This window comes from Gopherus flavomarginatus, chromosome 2 (assembly GCF_025201925.1).
Source record: "Gopherus flavomarginatus isolate rGopFla2 chromosome 2, rGopFla2.mat.asm, whole genome shotgun sequence".
NCBI classification, from domain to species: Eukaryota; Metazoa; Chordata; order Testudines; family Testudinidae; genus Gopherus; species Gopherus flavomarginatus.
The window spans coordinates 191,762,218-191,780,445 of record NC_066618.1 but is presented as its reverse complement, the minus strand read 5'-3'; the positions used below and the strand labels follow the sequence as shown (position 1 = coordinate 191,780,445).

Genomic DNA, 18,228 nt, shown 5'->3' with positions numbered 1-18,228 from the left:
ATTTCTGCATCATTTACCTAAAACCTGAGTTTAGGAATCTGGATTTCCTTTGTAGCAGTTGATAACATTAAAAACACTTTACATCAGGGTGGGAATGTGCTCTTGACTTTGCTTTGTTTTAGGTGTTATTTTTGCCATCTCCTGTTGCAGGAGAAACATGGGCATCTGAACTCAGAACTTGGCAGAAATCCAAACTAATGGATTTTCAATATCCTTCTTCCTCCTGTAGGTTAACAGTAATTGATTCAGATGGAGCAGCTAACTCCACAATTGCATTTCTGACAGTCAACAAACCAGTGGATTACCCACCCATTGCCAACACAGGACCAAATCAGGCAATAACTTTGCCCCAGAACTTCATCACGCTGAACGGAAACCAGAGCAGTGATGATCATGAGATTGTCAGCTATGAGTGGTCACTTAGCCCCAAAAGTAAAGGCAAAGTAGTAGCAATGCAGGTAAGCTTACTTCTTGTTTAATATCAAAAGCTTGTTTTATCTTTGCTTCTAATTTCAGCAAATAAATACCTAGAAATTGTCACTCACCACATTTGCTGGTTGTTATTTAAAACATATTGTTACTCCTTTTGACTCATGCAAAGTATGCAGTTCTTGTATTAAATTCTTTTTAGAGTCTGGAAATCTTGTTTTTATTCCTTTTGGTGTTGTTTTAATTTATTTTGGCCATCTTTGATTTCTATGAGCAGCTCCATTATTTGTTCCCTCTTGGTTCAACAGGAATACCAGCTCCCAATTTCTCTCCTTGGATCCAGCTGTTAACAGCAGCATTATCCCTTCTGACTCGAGCATTTAGGGTCTTGCAAGTTATTTCCATTAGGAGGAGAAATTGATGGTGGAGTCAGGTATTTCTTAGACGCAATCCTGTTTATGTACAAAGAATGTACGCAAAGTCCTATTTCCCTGAACACAGTAGGGACAGATCAGAGGACTGTTTCTTTGTTCACATTTGCAAATCTCTTTCCAGACAGCACTCTGCCCACTCTCACTTGGCTTTCTTTCAAGGGCCACATTCTAAGGTGACGAGTCATCCCTAAACTAGAGTCTGATTAAGCCTCATGCACTGACAGGGCCAACTCCAGCTTTTTTGCCGCCCCAAGCGGCAAAGAAGGGGGGAAAAAAAAGAAAGATAAAGCCGCGATCGGTGGCACTTTGTCGGCTGCGCTACCATGGTGCTTCATTCTTTAGTGGCCGGTCCTTCCCTCTGAGAGAGATTGAGGGACCCACTGCCGAATTGCTGCCGGAGACCTGGACGTGCCGCCCCTTTCCATTGGCCGTCCCAGGATCCTGCTTCCTGCTCTGGTGCCTGGAGCCATTCCTAATATCTCTACGGAAAAGGATAAATGGACACAAATCAGATATTAGGAATGGCAGTATACAGAAACCTGTAGGAGAACACTTCAACCTCCCTGGCCACACTATAGCAGACCTTAAGGTGGCCATCCTGCAGCAAAAAAACGTCAGGACCAGACTTCAAAGAGAAACTACTGAGCTTCAGTTCATCTGCAAATTTGACACCATCAGCTCAGGATTAAACAAAGACTGTGAATGGCTTGCCAACTACAGAACCAGTTTCTCCTCCCTTGGTTTTCTCACCTCAACTGCTAGAACAGGGCCTCATCCTCCCTGATTGAACTAACCTCATTATCTCTAGCTTGCTTGCATATATATACCTGCCCCTGGAAATTTCCACTACATGCATCTGACGAAATGAGTATTCACCCACGAAAGCTCATGCTCCAAAACGTCTGTTAGTCTATAAGGTGCCACAGGATTCAGTCTGCTTAATGTCACTCCAGGACTTAGAATTTTCCCCTATCTGCCTTAGTCTGCTCCAGCCATTGTCTTGCTCCAGCCCCATTGTGGTTTCTGACACACATTACCAGTGCTTCCCTTGCTGGCTGCTTCTCCCACAGAGAGAGAGGGGGCTTCAGCAACAATACCCAGCCCCCTATCTTTGCATTCAGTCCCCAGTGAAACCCCCCACCTACACAGATCAGCTTCTGACCAGCCTGGCATGTGGCCTATCGTTTGTATGGTGGCTCCTATTGTTTCAGCTCTCGATCACTCCAAAAATAAGCTTAGCTGCTCATTACATTTGTCATGAATAGAATGCAGCTTTTAGATCCATCAGCTTCAGTCCCTCAACATTCATCATAGTAGTAGCTTCCGCTCTCAGTAAAATTGTACAGTCGTATTAAAGTTAAGCCAATTTACTCTATTAATTTTTATGGCTGTTTCCCTTTTAAGAACTCACTTTAATGAAAATTATCCAGGGCTTTTTGCACTCTGCAAGGCCACAGATCTTAATTCTGCAGTGAGTTGACTGACTTAATTTCCAGATCAGCTGAACCACAGAAGCCACTTTTGAAGGATACGTGGGCTTGTCCATGTTGAAAATAAGGATGTTTCAGGGCTTGCCTACACTGTTTTTGTATCACTATAATTATATTAGTTTAGAAACTGATTATAATTAAATTGGTACAAACCCTTCATATGGACAGAGTTATTCCCATTCATATAAGCAGCTTTCTACTGCTATAACTGTTCATAATAGAAGGTTGCACTTATTTTAGCTATATTGATTTCTAAATTGATTCAGTGGTACAGAAACTGTGCAGACAAGCTCTCAGTCTGAGAAATTGGATGTCTGTACAACCTGTAACTATAGCTCTGGGAGTTACTACAGCTCAAAGCAACTCTCGTGTGTGAATGGGACACTGGCTTAATAAATCTAATGGGCTCGTCAATTATCTAATGCTGAAATCTGAGGGCATGTTATAATTTCTGCTCAAGAACTGGGAATAGCCTTCGTGGCTGCAAAGCTGAGGATGTGGACTGTTGCATTTGCCAATAGCTGATTTTTAGTACAGAAATGAGCTCTGGTTAATTAATAATAAAAATTACACTTTATATAGTTTTAAATGACATCTTTATTCAAAGACATAGATGGTGCTGCGTCATAATTTGCTATGGTAGGCATTGTTATGAAGCCACAAATGATCACTTATTGATATGGTGGTTGGGAGGTGAGCTATAATGGGCCCTTTACCCATTTATATTTAAATATCAGATTACCATTAATTGTGAGGTAGGCCTTATGAGAGAGCACCTGATGGGCAATTTACCTCTAGGACCAAATCCTGATCCTACTAAAGTCAGTGACATAACTTATTATGATATTAGTGATATTAACTTCAGTGGGCCCAGGATTTGGTCTTTCTGTATTCTAAATATTTTCTTTCACTTCTAGTGAAAATATCAATAATGTACAGTACACAATATAATGTTATTAGATGTATTTTACTGATATTAAATAGATACCCAAACCTATATTATCTTCCCAGTATGAATACAATCAGATCTGTTTTTGCATTTTAATGACATTTTAGTTAAACTGTGTGTTCATATTAACTGAGAGAAGCTGTTCTTTTTACAAGTACTACATTTAAACAGCTTTGCCATGTTTAAATAAAAAGACATATCCGCCAGGAAATGAAACAAGTTGTAATAATAATGATGATAATTTAACTTGTTAATTATGAATGTAAATGTCACATGGGCTCCACAAGAAATTATTGTTGTTCATTGCCATTGTTTTCAAAACAATCAGCAATTATAACAAAATAAGAAATTTATATTTGACTACAAATGAAATACTACTGTCTGTTTGTATAAGAGAGTCTGAATAGTGTATCTGAAATTTGCTTTTAAATCTATTTTTCCCTTGAGACACATTTGAGCAGACAAAATATTTATTATTGTTATGAATTAAAACTGTTAGTTGGCTACTATACTAAGTTGTATTGTTTAGACTATTTTGTACCTTTTTATTTTTCTTTCTTCATTTCCTGTAATCCTCTATTTTACCTAATGACTAGGGAGTGCGGACTCCATACCTCCAGTTATCTGCAATGCAGGAAGGAGATTATACATTTCAGCTGACTGTTACAGACTCAGCAAGACAGCGATCCACAGCTGATGTCACTGTGATTGTACAGCCTGGTAGGTAGACTGGAAACAGCCTTAGCTTTGTAGCTGATACATCAGCATCATAATTACAGCTGTTCTTGAAGGCCCTTCTTACCTGAATTGCTTCTGCATTGAATCTCTCAGCTGGCAGACAGAGTATCCAATGGTTGCTGCATCAAAGACTCTCTTGCTTTTTCTTTTAAACGTGAACAGCAAAGTAAAAAATAAAAATAGACTACAGCACGTCTGTCTGTGCTGAAAGCTCCCACTAAGCAGACTGCATAAGGCATTCAGCACAACTGACTTTTGGAAAGTTGAAATGCAGTTCTATGCTGAATTTCCTGCACAGCCAGGCCGCTTAGCAAGGTTGTTAGGCACATAAATCAGTGCTTTACTCAATTTTCGTTTTGCTCTGCAGTTCACCTTCAGGATTTATTTTGTGGTTTGAATTCTCAATAGGCTTGTTCGGTAAGTGTTGCTGGAAAACTGCACTATGAGTGTTCAAAGATTTCCCCTTTCCAATTATCTTCTGGATTTGAAGCTGACTGGTGGACACCCCAAATGGTCCAGGTCTCATCAGATGTTCATGAAGGTTTTCTCTGGGTAAGGCGCTTGCCAGACTCTAGGCCCCAGCGAAGTGGAAGGGTCCCAGAGTTTGGGCTGTAGCCCAAGCCCAAATGTTGACACCAGAATTAAACATCCTCATAGACTGAGCCACATGAGCCCAAGTCAGCTGGCACTGGCCAGCCACAGGTTTTTAATTGCCATGTAGACATACCCTGAGAGTAGAGATCTATGCAGATGACCACGGTGCAGTAAAGCTCTGCTACAGCTGTTTACTGCAGTGATCAGGAACACAAATCCCAAATGCAGCCCATGTCTGTGCCTTTAAAATTGAAAATTTTGGTCTAAGGATGACCCAATATCCTGGGAAATGGGATCGTGACTGTGACCTAAATGTAAGAGCAAAGATTGAAAGAAGAATCATGTGAAACCCATTTCCATATTAAATGCTCAACTGGCATAAATTGGCATAACTCCATTGAAGTCAAAAGCATTTTGCTGATTAAGATCTGGCTCAAGGTTCCTTCTTTTATAATCAAGGGCCATATTCATGTTAGTGAAGTCAGTGGACTTCCACAGGGCTGGATGAATCTGACCCCACATGACCACTAGGAGCATATTTAAGTGGAACACAGATAAAGTAGGAAAAAATACCCCGACGCTGATGGGGCAAAGCATTTTTAAATGTTGTGTATGAGAAGATGCAAAAGTTCTTTAAGTGTGATTGTGCCAGGAAAAATGACTGTAGAAATCACACTTGGGAGGCAGAGGAGAACTCCACATGCCCTGCCCCATTCTGAGCACTCCCTTAAATGCCAGACAGAATCTGTCCCACTATAGGGTTTCTGCAGAACTACTTACTAACAGCCTGGAGGATCTTGCAGACTCTTTTATAAACCAGACCCTGGGGATCCTTGCCTTTATATTCTTTGAGCAAGTGTGCGCAGCTTATCATATAAAATCTAAATCTCTGTATTCATTGAAAATGGTCCCAGTGATTGATAACCCCAATAAGTGACTGATTAGGAAATATGTTGTTTGTTTTTTTTTTAAATTATTTTTACAGAAAATAACAGTCCTCCAGTCGCGGTGGCTGGTCCGGATAAGGAATTAACATTTCCAGTAGAAAGCACTACACTGGACGGAAGCAAAAGTCATGATGACCAAGGCATTGTTTTCTATCACTGGGAAAATATCAGGTATCTAGTAAAAATGAGGTTAGTCCAATTGCTTGGCTGAAAGAGTATCCAACCCTATTATAAAGGAGATGCAAGACGGAGAATAGCTTTGGGGTTCATGCTGCTTTGCTTGGTGGAGGATGGGATGGAAACTTTATGGAAGTGAGACTATGTAAAGGGTTTAAACAGAGCAAACTAATGCCCCACAATGTTGACTGGAAAACCCTTCAGCCTCTTTCTTTCACTGTAAACCAGCCCTGATCCTACAAACACTTACAAATTTGAGTAACTTTACTCACACGAAAAGTACCACTGTTTGTACACAGCCAGGAAGATGGTGGGAGGAAAGGAAGGATCGTGTTCGAAACCTGTTCTGATACTGGGTCCCTCTGCCTCCCCACCTCAACCAAAATATGAAAGCAAAAAGGTGTTGGATTTCCTGGATGCCATATAATGCTGTTGCATCTGCGTGCCATTCTGCGAAGTGGGATTAGCAGCATGTCTGGTAGTGGCATATAGGAATGTCAGATCCAACTTGAAAGCCTGTGAGATTTCTGCCTGCGTCCTGTAATGAGTCATGGCAGATTAGTACAAACGAAAGTTTGTAAAAAGAGTGGCAGGAACTCGCCCATCTCCCTTAAAAAGTGAACAAGAGACTTGCACATAGTAAAGTACACAGTTACCACTGGATGTTCCTAGACTTCTCTGTGAATACAGGGGACTGAATGATAGCTTAAATCCCCAATATGTTTGAGTCAAGGCTTTCATCAACAGACTGCACTGAACTGTTTCTGTGTTTAGGTATTTTAACTTTAACATCTATGGACAGTGATTTACAATATTTTACAAAATTTTGTAATTGTATTTGTATCTAGCAAGTGACCAGATACTTAATAAAAAGTAACCAATACGAACTCAGTCAGCTATCACGCTTGTGAGGCAGCAGGCACCTGATTTGCTGGCACTCCTTATATTTAATGACTGTGTGGCACTCCTGTGATTACAGCAAATGTGTCCATAAGTGGTCTTGAAATATTAAAGCAAGAGAGTGGGAATAAGTATTCCTGGATTCTTTTCCTGCTCGTGACTTGATGTGTGACCATGGGCATGCCTTAGTGTGTCTGTAAAACAGGAATAAAAATTCAAATTCTGTGAGCCATTCATGCCTGGTGTAATTCCAGTACAGTCAGTGCTTAATCACTGTGGTTATAAGTGCTTCATAAATGCAAATAGAATGAATGACGGAGTGACACCAAGGGGAGAATTTGTCCTGATTATTTTCCTGTGGTATTTTGTTTCAGTGGGCCAACCACTGTGCAAATAGGAAACACTGACAAAGCAGTGGCAACTGTAAGCGGTCTACAGGTTGGTACCTATCACTTCCGACTGACCGTGAAAGATTACCAGGGATTAAGCAGCACAGCTACACTCTCTGTTACTGTGAAGGAAGGTAAGCCAAATCACCTCTTCATGTGCAAACCACTGTGATTATGTTGATTATTTAGAAAATGGGAGGAAATTAGTACAGAACTAGATTACACGTTTGGTTTCAAGGGAACTCGAAGACACTTACTGGACTAAAACCAATATCTTATCAAGAGATATTGTTTCTTATGTGACTGTAATATAATTACTTTTAGGACTTTCTTTACGTTCATTACATACACAAATATGCATGTATTAATTGTTTAATAAATGTCCACGGGAATGTGTTAACCTCAGGATGTATCCTTTGTGAATAGAGTAATATTGCATTCTCACAAAGAGTTAGCAGCCGCTGCCTGTGTAGTTAAAGTAATACTCAAGAAACACAGGCTCAAGTACCAGCTAAAATCTCATAGTAAGTACATGTTTGTTCATCTGTAGGACAGAGATTGCCCCACACTCATCCCTGCAGAAAGCCTTGCTGTAGTTATAATGTGGTTTGTCTGCTGTCCAGCACTATGTGACTGGAGTGGCCCAAATACAAGGCTGGAGAGAAATGCAATCTACACTTCACCCTGCAGTTTACATTAGTCTTTAATAGAAAGATGCAGAGGGTGGGAGTGGCTAATTCCATCATCTATTGTTCCCTCTTGGTCTGAATATCTAGGGGCTGATGATCTCCATGGGCTTGCATCCCTGTGTTAAAGATGCGCTCTGTTCTGTTGCATGCAAATCAGCTGAGGCCCTTAGTGCAAAATTTGCTTGTGTGAATTCTACGAAGTTATTTGTTTGTAGCCTTACCTGCCATTGCACTCTGTAAGTATGGCACTTTCTAAGGCTACGTCTACACTACAGGATAATTTCGAATTAACATAAACCGGTTTTATAAAACAGATATTATAAAGTCGATTGCACGCGGCCACACTAGGCACATTAATTTGGCGGTGTGCGTCCATGGTCCGAGGCTAGCATCGATTTCCGGAGCATTGCACTGTGGGTAGCTATTCCGTAGCTATCCCATAGTTCCCGCGGTCTCCCCTGCCCCTTGGAATTCTGGGTTGAGATCCCAGTGCCTGATGGGGCAAAAATCATTGTCGCGGGTGGTTCTGGGTACAGCCCCACCCTTCCCTTCCTGAAAGCAGGAGACAACCATTTCGCGCCTTTTTTCCTGGGTGAACTGAAAGCAAACGCCATAGCACAGCAAGCATGGACCCTGCTCAGATCAATAGTGCAATCGTGGACTTTGTAAACACCTCGCGCATTCTCGTGCAGTCTATGGTGAACCATGAACTGCAAAGGCAGGCAAGGAGGAGGCAGCTATGGCAGCGCGGCGATGAGAGTGATGAGGACATGGACACTGAATTCTCCCTAACTGCGGGCCCCTGCGCTTTGGAGCTCCTGCTGGTAATGGGGGAAGTTCTACCCAATGAACGCCAATTTTGGGCCCGGGAAACAAGCACAGACTGGTGGGACCACATAGTTTTGCAGGTGTGGGACGATTCACAGTGGCTGCGAAACTTTCGCATGCGTAAGAGCACTTTCTTTGAACTTTGTTACTTGCTTTCCCCTGCCCTGAAACCCATAATACCAAGATGAGAGCAGCCCTCACAGTGGAGAAGCGAGTGGCAATAGCCCTCTGGAAGCTTGCAACGCCAGACAGCTACCGGTCAGTCAGGAATCAATTTGGAGTGGGAAAATCTACTGTGGGGGCTGCTGTGTTGCAATTAGCCAAAGCAATCATTAAGCTGCTGCTACGAAAGATTGTGACTCTGGGAAACGTTCAGGTCATAGTGGATGGCTTTGCTGCAATGGGATTCCCTAACTGTGGTGGGGCGATAGATGGAACCCATATCCCTATCTTGGCACCGGAGCACCAGGGCACCCAGTACATAAACCGCAAGGGGTACTTTTCAATGGTGCTGCAAGCACTGGTGGATCACAAGGGACATTTCACCAACATCCACGTGGGATGGCCAGGAAGGGTTCATGACGCTCGCATCTCCAGAAGCACTGTTCTGTTTAAACGGCTGCAGCAAGGGACTTACTTCCCGGACCAGAAAATAACAGTTGGGGATGTTGAAATGCCTGTCGTTATCCTGGGTGATCCAGCCTACGGCTTGATGCCATGGCTCATGAAGCCATACACAGGCAGCCTGGACAGTGGTCAGGAGCTGTTCAATTACAGGCTGAGCAAGTGCAGGATGGTGGTAGAATGTGCATTTGGCCGTTTAAAGGCTCGCTGGCGCACATTACTGACTCGCTCAGACCTCAGCCAAACCAATGTCCCCTTTGTTATTGCCGCTTGCTGTGTGCTCCACAATCTCTGTGAGAGTAAGGGGGAGACCTTTATGGCGGGGTGGGAGGCTGAGGCAAATCACCTGGCCGCTGATTACGCGCAGCCAGACACCGGGGCGATTAGAAGAGCTCACCAGGAAGCAGTGCGCATCAGAGAAGCCTTGAAAACGAGTTTCATCACGGGCCAGGATACGGTGTGACTGCTGTGTTTGTTTCCCCTTCATGATCCTCCCCCCCTTGATTGACTCATTCCCTGTAAGCAACCCACCCTCCCCCTTCGATTACAGCTTGCTTAAGGAAATAAAGTCACTATCGTTTAAAAAGTGTGTAATCTTTATTAAAAGTCATTCCCTGTAAGCAACCCACCCTCCCCCTTCGTTTAAAAAGCATGTAATTATAAAAAGAGGAAGAGAATTAACAAGGTATCCCGGGAGTGGTTTGGGAGGAGGATAGGAGAGAAGGAAAAGGCCATTAAGCACATTTCAATGTAATGACAGCCTTTTGGTTGGACTCTCCACGGGGGTGGAGTGGGCTGGTGCACAAAGCCTTCCCCCACGCGTTCTTACACGTCTGGGTGAGGAAGACTTGGAATATGGTGAGTACTGAGGATGGTTAAACATGGGCTGCAGCGGCACTCTGTGACCCCGCTGCTCCACCAGACGTCGGAGTATATCAGTTTGATCACGCAGCAGCTCCAGCGTTGCATCCCGCCACCGCTGATCTTCCTGCCTACACCTCTGATCTTCCTGCCGCCACCTCTCCTCTCGAGCGTCTCTCCTATCCTCACGTTTGTCCCTCCTATCCTCATGTTGGTCCCTCCTGTCCTCACGTTCACTGGCATCTTTCCTGTACTTTGCTACCACGTCCTTCCGCTCCCTCAGATGAGCTCTTTCATTGCGGGTTACTTCCATGATTTCAGAGAACATTTCATCTCGCGTCCTCTTCTTCCTCCGCCTTATCTGAGCTAGCCTTCGGGATGGAGTAGGGAGGCTTGAAAAATGTGCAGCTGCATGAGTGGGGGAAAATAGGGAGAGAAGGATTTAAAAAGATACATTTTACAGAACAATGGTTATAGTCTTTCACAGTGAACAACACTATTCACCTTACATAGCACATGTGATTTCACTACAAGGTCGCATTTGGAAACTTTTAATATTGAGTGCCTGCGGCTCTGGTGTTACAGATCTCACAGACGCAGGTCTGGGCATCACAATTCAGCTTCCATGCAGTCATGGTAAGGCACAGCTTCTCCAGCGTTCATATACACAGTTCCCTTTGCTGCTTCTTTCCTGTTAACAAGCAGCAGCAGACACCAACCCCTCCCCTCCCCAATCCAATTCTCTAGAATTGCTTTACCCCTTCCCCCACCGCATGGCTGGTATCATGGAAGATCACTGCTAATCACCCCCTTTTTCCCCCCCCCCCACTGCGTGGCTGATAGCTGGGAAGATTCCTGCTGGCCAAATGCTAAAAAGCTCAGCGCTATCCTTCCTCCCCTCCTCCCGCTTTGCTACGCGCAAGGAAGAGTTTCTTTTAAGCAACAGCCCAGTAGGAAAATGGCCATCTCTCCGTCCCCTTACTTGAATTCCTTAATTTCAGCCAGGTTACCATGAACGATATCACTCTGCTGAGAATAACAGAGCAAGATAAAGAACGGATGTTTCTTGAATGCCAGCAATCACCGGGACCATACGCAGCTATGCTTTGTCATGCAATGATACCCGATTACTTGCTACATGCATGGCGTGGTAAAGTGTCCTACCATGGAGGATGGAACAAGGCTGCCTTGCCCAGAAACCTTCTGCAAAGGCTTTTGGAGTACCTCCAGGAGAGCTTCATGGAGATGTCCCTGGAGGATTTCCGCACCATCCCCAGACATGTTAACAAACGTTTCCAGTAACTTTACTGTGCGAATGCATCCCAAGCCCTCATGGCAAATCAATCATTAAAAAACGCTTGCTTTTAAACCATGTTTTTATATTTACAAAGGTACACTCACCAGAGGTCACTTCCATGGCTTCACTGTCTGGGCTAGTGGCTTGGGAGGGCTGGGAGGGAAATTTCGTCTGGGTCACAAAAAGCTCCTGGCTGTTGGGGAGAATGGAGTGCTGTGTGCTCCCTGCAAGCTCATCCTCCTCTTCCTCCTCCTCATCTTCCCCCTCCGCTGAATCCTCATCCATGGTTGAGATTATAACCCCCACCTCGGAATCCACGGACAAGGGGGGGGGGTAGTGGTGGCGCAGCCCCCTAAAATTGCATGCAGCTCAGCGTAGAAGCTGCATGTTTTTGGCCCTGACCCTGATCTTCCGTTTGCTTCTTTGGTTTTCTGGTAGGCTTGTCTGAGCTCCTTCACTTTCACTCTGCACTGCACTGAGTCCCTGCTATGGCCTCTCTCCACCATGGTCTTGGAAATTTTTTCGAAAGTTTTTTCATTTCATCTTTTGGAACGGAGTTCTGTTAGCACTGAATCCTCTCCCCATATAGCGATAAGATCCAGTACCTCTTGTGCGGTCCATGCTGGTGCTCTTTTTCTATTCTCAGGAGACTGCATTGTTACCTGTGCTGATGAGCTCTCCGTGGTCACCTGTGCTGGTGAGAGCTCCACGCTGGCCAAACAGGAAATGCAATTCAAAAGTTCGCGGGGCTTTTCCTGTATACCTGGCCAGTGCATTAGAGTTCAGATACCTGTCCAGAGCGGCCAGTTGTGCACTATGGGATACCGCCCGGAGGCCAATAACTTCGATTTGCAGCCACACTAACCCTAAATCGATATGTTAATATTGATTTTAGCGTTACTCCTCTCATTGGGGAGGAGTACAGAAATCGATTTAAAGAGCCCTTTAAATCGATATAAAGTGCATTGTAGTGTGGACAGGTACAGCGTTAAATCGATTTAACACTGTTAAAATCGGTTTAACTGCATAGTGTGGACCAGGCCTAAGCAACAGAGCTGGCTTTAGTAACAAAAATGTGTTTTTAATGCTTTTTGCTCTGGCTAGCACTGCAGCACCAGCATAGCTGGGGGAAGATCTGGTCTCTCTTCTTCATGTGCATCATCAACAGAATTGTTAAGTATCAGAGAGGTAGCTATGTTAGTCTGAATCTGTAAAAAGTGACAAAAAGTCCTGTCAAGTATCAGAGGAGTAGCCGTGTTAGTCTGGATCTGTAAAAGCAGCAAAGAATCCTGTGACGCCTTATAGACTAACAGATGTTTTGGAGCATGAGCTTTCGTGGGTGAATACCCACTTCATCAGATGCATGTAGTGGAAATTTCCAGGGGCAGGTATATATATGCAAGCAAGAAGCAAACTAGAGATAATGAGGTTAGCTCAATCAGGAAGGATGAGGCCCTGTTCTAGCAGTTGAGGTGTGAAAACCAAGGGAGGAGAAACTGGTTTTGTAGTTGGCAAGCCATTCACAGCCTTTGTTTAATCCTGAGCTTATGGTGTCAAATTTGCAGATGAACTGAAGCTCAGCAGTTTCTCTTTGAAGTCTGGTCCTGAAGTTTTTTTTGCTGCAGTATGGCCACCTTAAGATCTGCTATTGTGTGTCCAGGGAGGTTGAAGTGTTCTCCTACAGGTTTTTGTATATTGCCATTCCTAATATCTGATTTGTGTCCATTTATCTGTTTCTGTAGAGACTGTCCAGTCTGGCCGATGTACATAGCAGAGGGGCATTGCTGGCATATGATGGCATATATTACATTGGTGGATGTGCAGGTGAATGAACCGGTGATGGTGTGGCTGATCTGGTTAGGTCCTGTGATGGTGTCGCTGGTGTAGATATGTAGGCAGAGTTGACATCGAGGTTTGTTGCATGGATTGGTTCCTGAGCTAGAGTTACTATGGTGCGGTGTGCAGTTGCTGGTGAGAATATGCTTCAGGTTGGTAGGTTGTCTGTGGGTGAGGACTGGCCTGCCACCCAAGGCCTGTGAAAGTGTGGGATCATTGTCCAGGATGGGTTGTAGATCCCTGATGATGCTTTGGAGGGGTTTTAGCTGGGGACTGTATGTGATGGCCAGTGGAGTCCTGTTGGTTTCTTTCTTGGGTTTGTCTTGGGTAGGAGGCTTCTGGGTACATGTCTGACTCTGTTGATTTGTTTCCTTATTTCCTCGTGCGGGTATTGTAGTTTTGAGAATGCTTGGTGGAGATTTTGTAGGTGTTGGTCTCTGTCTGAGGGGTTAGAGCAGATGCAGTTGTACCTCAGTGCTTGGCTGTAGACAATGGATCGTGTGATGTGCCCGGGATGGAAGCTGGAGGCATGAAAGTAGGCATAGCGGTCGGGAGGTTTTCGGTATAGGTTGAAGTTAATGTGACCATCACTTATTTGCACCGTGGTGTCTAGGAAGTGGACCTCCCGTGTAGATTGGTCCAGGCTGATGTTGATGGTGGGGTGGAAGCTGTTGAAATCATGGTGGAATTTTTCCAGAGTCTCCTTCCCATGGGTCCAGATGATGAAGATGTCATCAATGTAGCGTAGGTAGAGAAGGGGCTTGAGTGGAGGAGAGATGAGGAAGCGTTGTTCCAGGTCGGCCATAAAAATATTGGCATATTGTAGGGCCATGCGGGTGCCCATAGCGGTGTCACTGTCCTGTGGCACCTTATAGATTAACCAACCTATTGGAGCATAAGCTTTCGTGGGTGAATACCAACTTTGTCAGATGCATGTAGTGGAAATTTCCAGAGGCAGGTATAATTATGCAGGCTAGAATCAGTCTAGAGATAACGAGGTTAGTTCAGTCAGGGAGGATGAGGCCCTCTTGTAGCAGTTGAGGTGTGAACACCAAGGGAGAAGAAACTGGTTTTGTAGTTGGCAAGCCATTCACAGTCTTTGTTTAATCCTGAGCTGATGGTGTCAAATTTGCAAATGAACTGAAGCTTAGCAGTTTCTCTTTGAAGTCTGGTTCTGAAGTTTTTTTGCTGCAGGATGGCTACCTTCGATCTCCCTGGACATACAATAGCAGATTTAAAGGTTTACCGAATTCCAGTTACACATCCAATCGGTGACCTGTGACAACTCACTGAAGGCAAAGGAGCTGCACAGGTATTGCTGAGGGCATAATTTGAAGACAACGTGGCTTCACAGGTGCCCCTGAGGGCCTCATATGAGCTGTGGAGGCTGTACAAGTGGTGGTGATCAAGAGGAGAAGAACCCAGCTTGACTCTCAGATCCCAAGTTGAGTTTATGAGGCCAGCACTTGTGGGAAAAAGATATTTTCCCTTGTAAACTGAGATAATCTAATCTGGAAATTGAGAGACAATATAGAACCCCACAGTGTCATGTTTACAGGGTCAATTTTCAAAGTGGGAGTACCCTTCAATAGTAATCCTGTTAGTAATGCAGCTGTTTTTCCAGACTGTAGTAATCCTGAGATCAAATTCAGCCCTGCCTTAACTGCTTCATTGACATCAGTAGAATAGTCTGCCTTCTCTCACTGGGGCTGAATTTCACCTACTCCCTTGCTGACACTTTTGAACAGAATTATTTTTCTTGTCTTTGACTGTCTGAAACTCAGAGGATTGTACTATGGAGAGGCTGTGTGTGTTTCTCTGCAGTTATGTATCAATTATATCTTGCACCTTTTGAGAGAAAATCCTCCTGCTTTACTGTCTTTGTGGTTAGAAAACAACATTCCTCCCCGGGCTAATGCAGGAGGCAAACACGTTCTTGTGCTTCCTAATAACTCTATTACATTGGATGGCTCACGATCTACTGACGACCAAGGGATTGTATCGTATCTGTGGATTCGGGATGGCCAGAGCCCAGCCGCTGGTGTAAGTATTTACTTGGGGACAAATTTTTCCCTCTCTTGCATGCATGCAAGTCCTCTGACTTCAATGTACCATGCTGGCAGATGTGTCCAGTCAGTTGCTATAGGGTTTGGTGCTACATCTGGTTTTATTTCACAACTCTATATTAATAAACTGGTACAAGGGGTAAATGGCACTTTAATTACATTTGCAGAGTATACTCTGTTCAGAGGGCCAGAGCAGTGAGGACAGAGATGCCAAAGACACTAGATAGAGAGCTTAGAAATATGGCCGTGTGATAGTAAAATGAGATTCAGTCTGGGAAAAATGCAAGTTAATGTGCCAGAGGGAAAATAATGTGAAATGCAGATATTCAAAAAGGAGGAAGATCATTGGAAAGCAAAAGTGCTGATAAAGCCTGAGGAATGATGGAAAGCAGCAAATCAGATATGAACTTGCAATGTGAGATGGTATAAGAAACCAGTCTGGTTTTATCCTCGACCAAAGAGCTGATGATCTAGCTCGACAGGACGCTGGTGGAACTACCCCCAGAATGTTGAGTGTGGGTCAGAGCTCTTTGGTATCAGAAAAATGGTGACAAATTGGCAGGAACTGAGGTGGGGGGAAATGATTATGGATCTGAAGGGAGTGATTTATGTGAGAACATTACAAGAACTAAATAGGCTTAGCTTAACAACAACAGAGAGTGATAAGTCTGCATATAAAGGGCATAAACACCAAGGAAGGAGAGGAATTGTTTAGAGTCCAAGGAAGTAGAATTAGGAATATTAGGATAAAATTGAAAAATAAAAATATAGACGGAATCTTCTGTTTTCAAACAGATGTGCATCTAAGTACTGTATGTCTGCCTTGAACACACAATCTCCTTTTACTAGCTTTATCAAAGGTGACCACACTGCATGGGCATGTACACAGCATTAAGGCTATGTCTGTCCTGCAACCGGAGGTGTAATTTGCAGTTTTGTGCAGACATACCTGTGCTATCTCTAATTTAATTAGCTTGCTAAAAATAGCAGTGAGAAGGCGCAGAGGTGTGGCTTGTACAGTCCATGCTGAAACCCACTGTGCTGTGTCCTCAATGCTATTTTTAGAGAGCTAACTGGATTAAAACTAGCATGGGTATGTCTACACAAACTGCAGATTACACCTCCAGCTGCAGTGTAGACATAGCTTAATTAACACCTCCCATCCTTGCACTGGTCCATTGTAAACCCTGGGAATCCCGGGAAGGATTCTTTCAGGGTGGTCTCTTTGGTATTTGTTTTGAAGGTCCAAGGGCAAGCTTTGTGGAGGATTCTCCGTTGCAGACAATTGTTAAATCAAGATCAGATATTTTTCTAAAAGATGTGCTCTAGGAATTATTTTGGAGAAGCTCAATGGCCTGTGTTATACAGGAGCCCAGACTGGATAATCACAGGGTCCATTCTGGCCCTGGAATCTATGAATTCACATTCTGCAGCTAGATTGATGTACAGCTCGCAAGCTTCTGTTCTCTCAAGGAGTATAACCCTCTGCTGCTATCTTTTTTTGCAGGATGTGATACATGGCTCAGACCATGAGGCAGTTCTGCAGCTAACCAATCTTGTGGAAGGACTCTATACTTTTCACTTAAAAGTCACAGATGCTAAAGGAGATTCAGCTGTTGACACTGCCACTGTTGAAGTGCGGCCTGGTATGATCATTAAAAGGTCATCTATAAGCTGTGTATACCTCCACATTCTTTTCTTTGCTGCTGGCAAGATCCTGTCAGGTTAAAAATCATGGGTCTGATTCAGCACCGCCTTGCTTTGTTGTTTACACCTGTTTAAAGTGGGTGTAAAATACCATCATCTGAATTCTCCCTTTACATGCATTGGTGATACTATTGTATGTCCACTTTGCACAGGTATAAATGCTCGCACCCTTTTCAGTCTGTGGAGGATCAGGCCCCATAGTTTAAAAATAGTTGCTTTCCTGATTATATTACAGGTAACACCTTTTCTTTATTAAGACTGAAAGATGTATCTACATTACTTATTTTCCATTATTTGTTTAGTTTTGCATTTCAGTCAGTTTGGACAAGGTAAAGGGACCAATCACTTTTACTTTTAGTCACTTACCACTCAGTTACACTTCCTGGTTCTCACATCCAGTTGCCATGTTTGGGTGCAAAAATGTTTCTGCGGAATCTTCGTTTGTTTAAATAAGACTTCATTTCAGTTGGAATTCTTTAATAGATATAAATTGAAATGTTTTCTCTTGCTTTTAATTTTTTTATACAACTTATTTAGGGATGGAGAGTTTTGTGATGAAGGCATCGGGCGGGTATTTGGGAGATCTTTATTTTAATCCTGATTCTGCCACGGATTGCCTGTGTGATTGTGGCCAAGTCACTTAGCCTCTCTGCCATGTTTTCTTGATCTGTACAATCAGGATAATACTTACTATGTCACTGGGTTGATGTGAGGCTTGTGATGTTTGTAAAGCCCCATAGGAGGGCAAAATATTATTATTACCTGTTTTGTTCATTCCCTTTGGGGCACCTGGCATTGGCCACTGTCAGAAGACAGGATACTGGGCTAGGTAGAGTGCCCCAATATGGCCATTCTTATGTTCTTATTATATTTAACAAAACCTACAATTATCGAGTTAAATTTGCCTCAAAAATGTGTTGAGCTTTTCTGTCCCAAGTTTATATTCCTCATTTAGACTCACTTTAACACATGCTGTCTCAGTAATGATGGATTTAAGCACATGCTTAAGTACTTTTCCTGACTCTGGGTCCTGAAGACCGATGAGACAGCATTTAGGGAGGCTTTTAGGAGAAGGTGACATCAGGCTTGTTTTACATGGATCACATATAAATGAGTGTGAGTTCACTCTGGGAGTTTTAAGCACTAAACTCAAGCACTGTGACTTAACTCAGTGGCTCTCAACCTTTCCAGACTACTGTACCCCTTTGAGGAGTCTGATTTGTCTTGCCTACCCCCAAGTTTCACCTCACTTAAAAACTACTTTCTTACAAAA

At 43.5% G+C, this 18,228-nt stretch overlaps 1 protein-coding gene across 5 annotated transcripts in view; it reads left to right on the top strand.

Annotated features, from left to right (window-relative positions):
- Positions 1 to 18,228, top strand: part of KIAA0319 (KIAA0319 ortholog) — a 99,560-nt gene that overhangs the window by 59,090 nt on the left and 22,242 nt on the right. For 3 of the 5 annotated variants that reach the window (XM_050941790.1, XM_050941793.1, XM_050941789.1), the window contains exons 10-15: positions 230 to 458; positions 3,899 to 4,022; positions 5,620 to 5,770; positions 7,033 to 7,181; positions 15,074 to 15,225; positions 16,756 to 16,894. In XM_050941790.1, the coding sequence (XP_050797747.1) occupies positions 230 to 458; positions 3,899 to 4,022; positions 5,620 to 5,770; positions 7,033 to 7,181; positions 15,074 to 15,225; positions 16,756 to 16,894 (944 nt within the window). The remainder of the gene's footprint in view (positions 1 to 229; positions 459 to 3,898; positions 4,023 to 5,619; positions 5,771 to 7,032; positions 7,182 to 15,073; positions 15,226 to 16,755; positions 16,895 to 18,228) is intronic. The other 2 variants (XM_050941792.1, XM_050941791.1) reach the window with 1 other exon arrangement.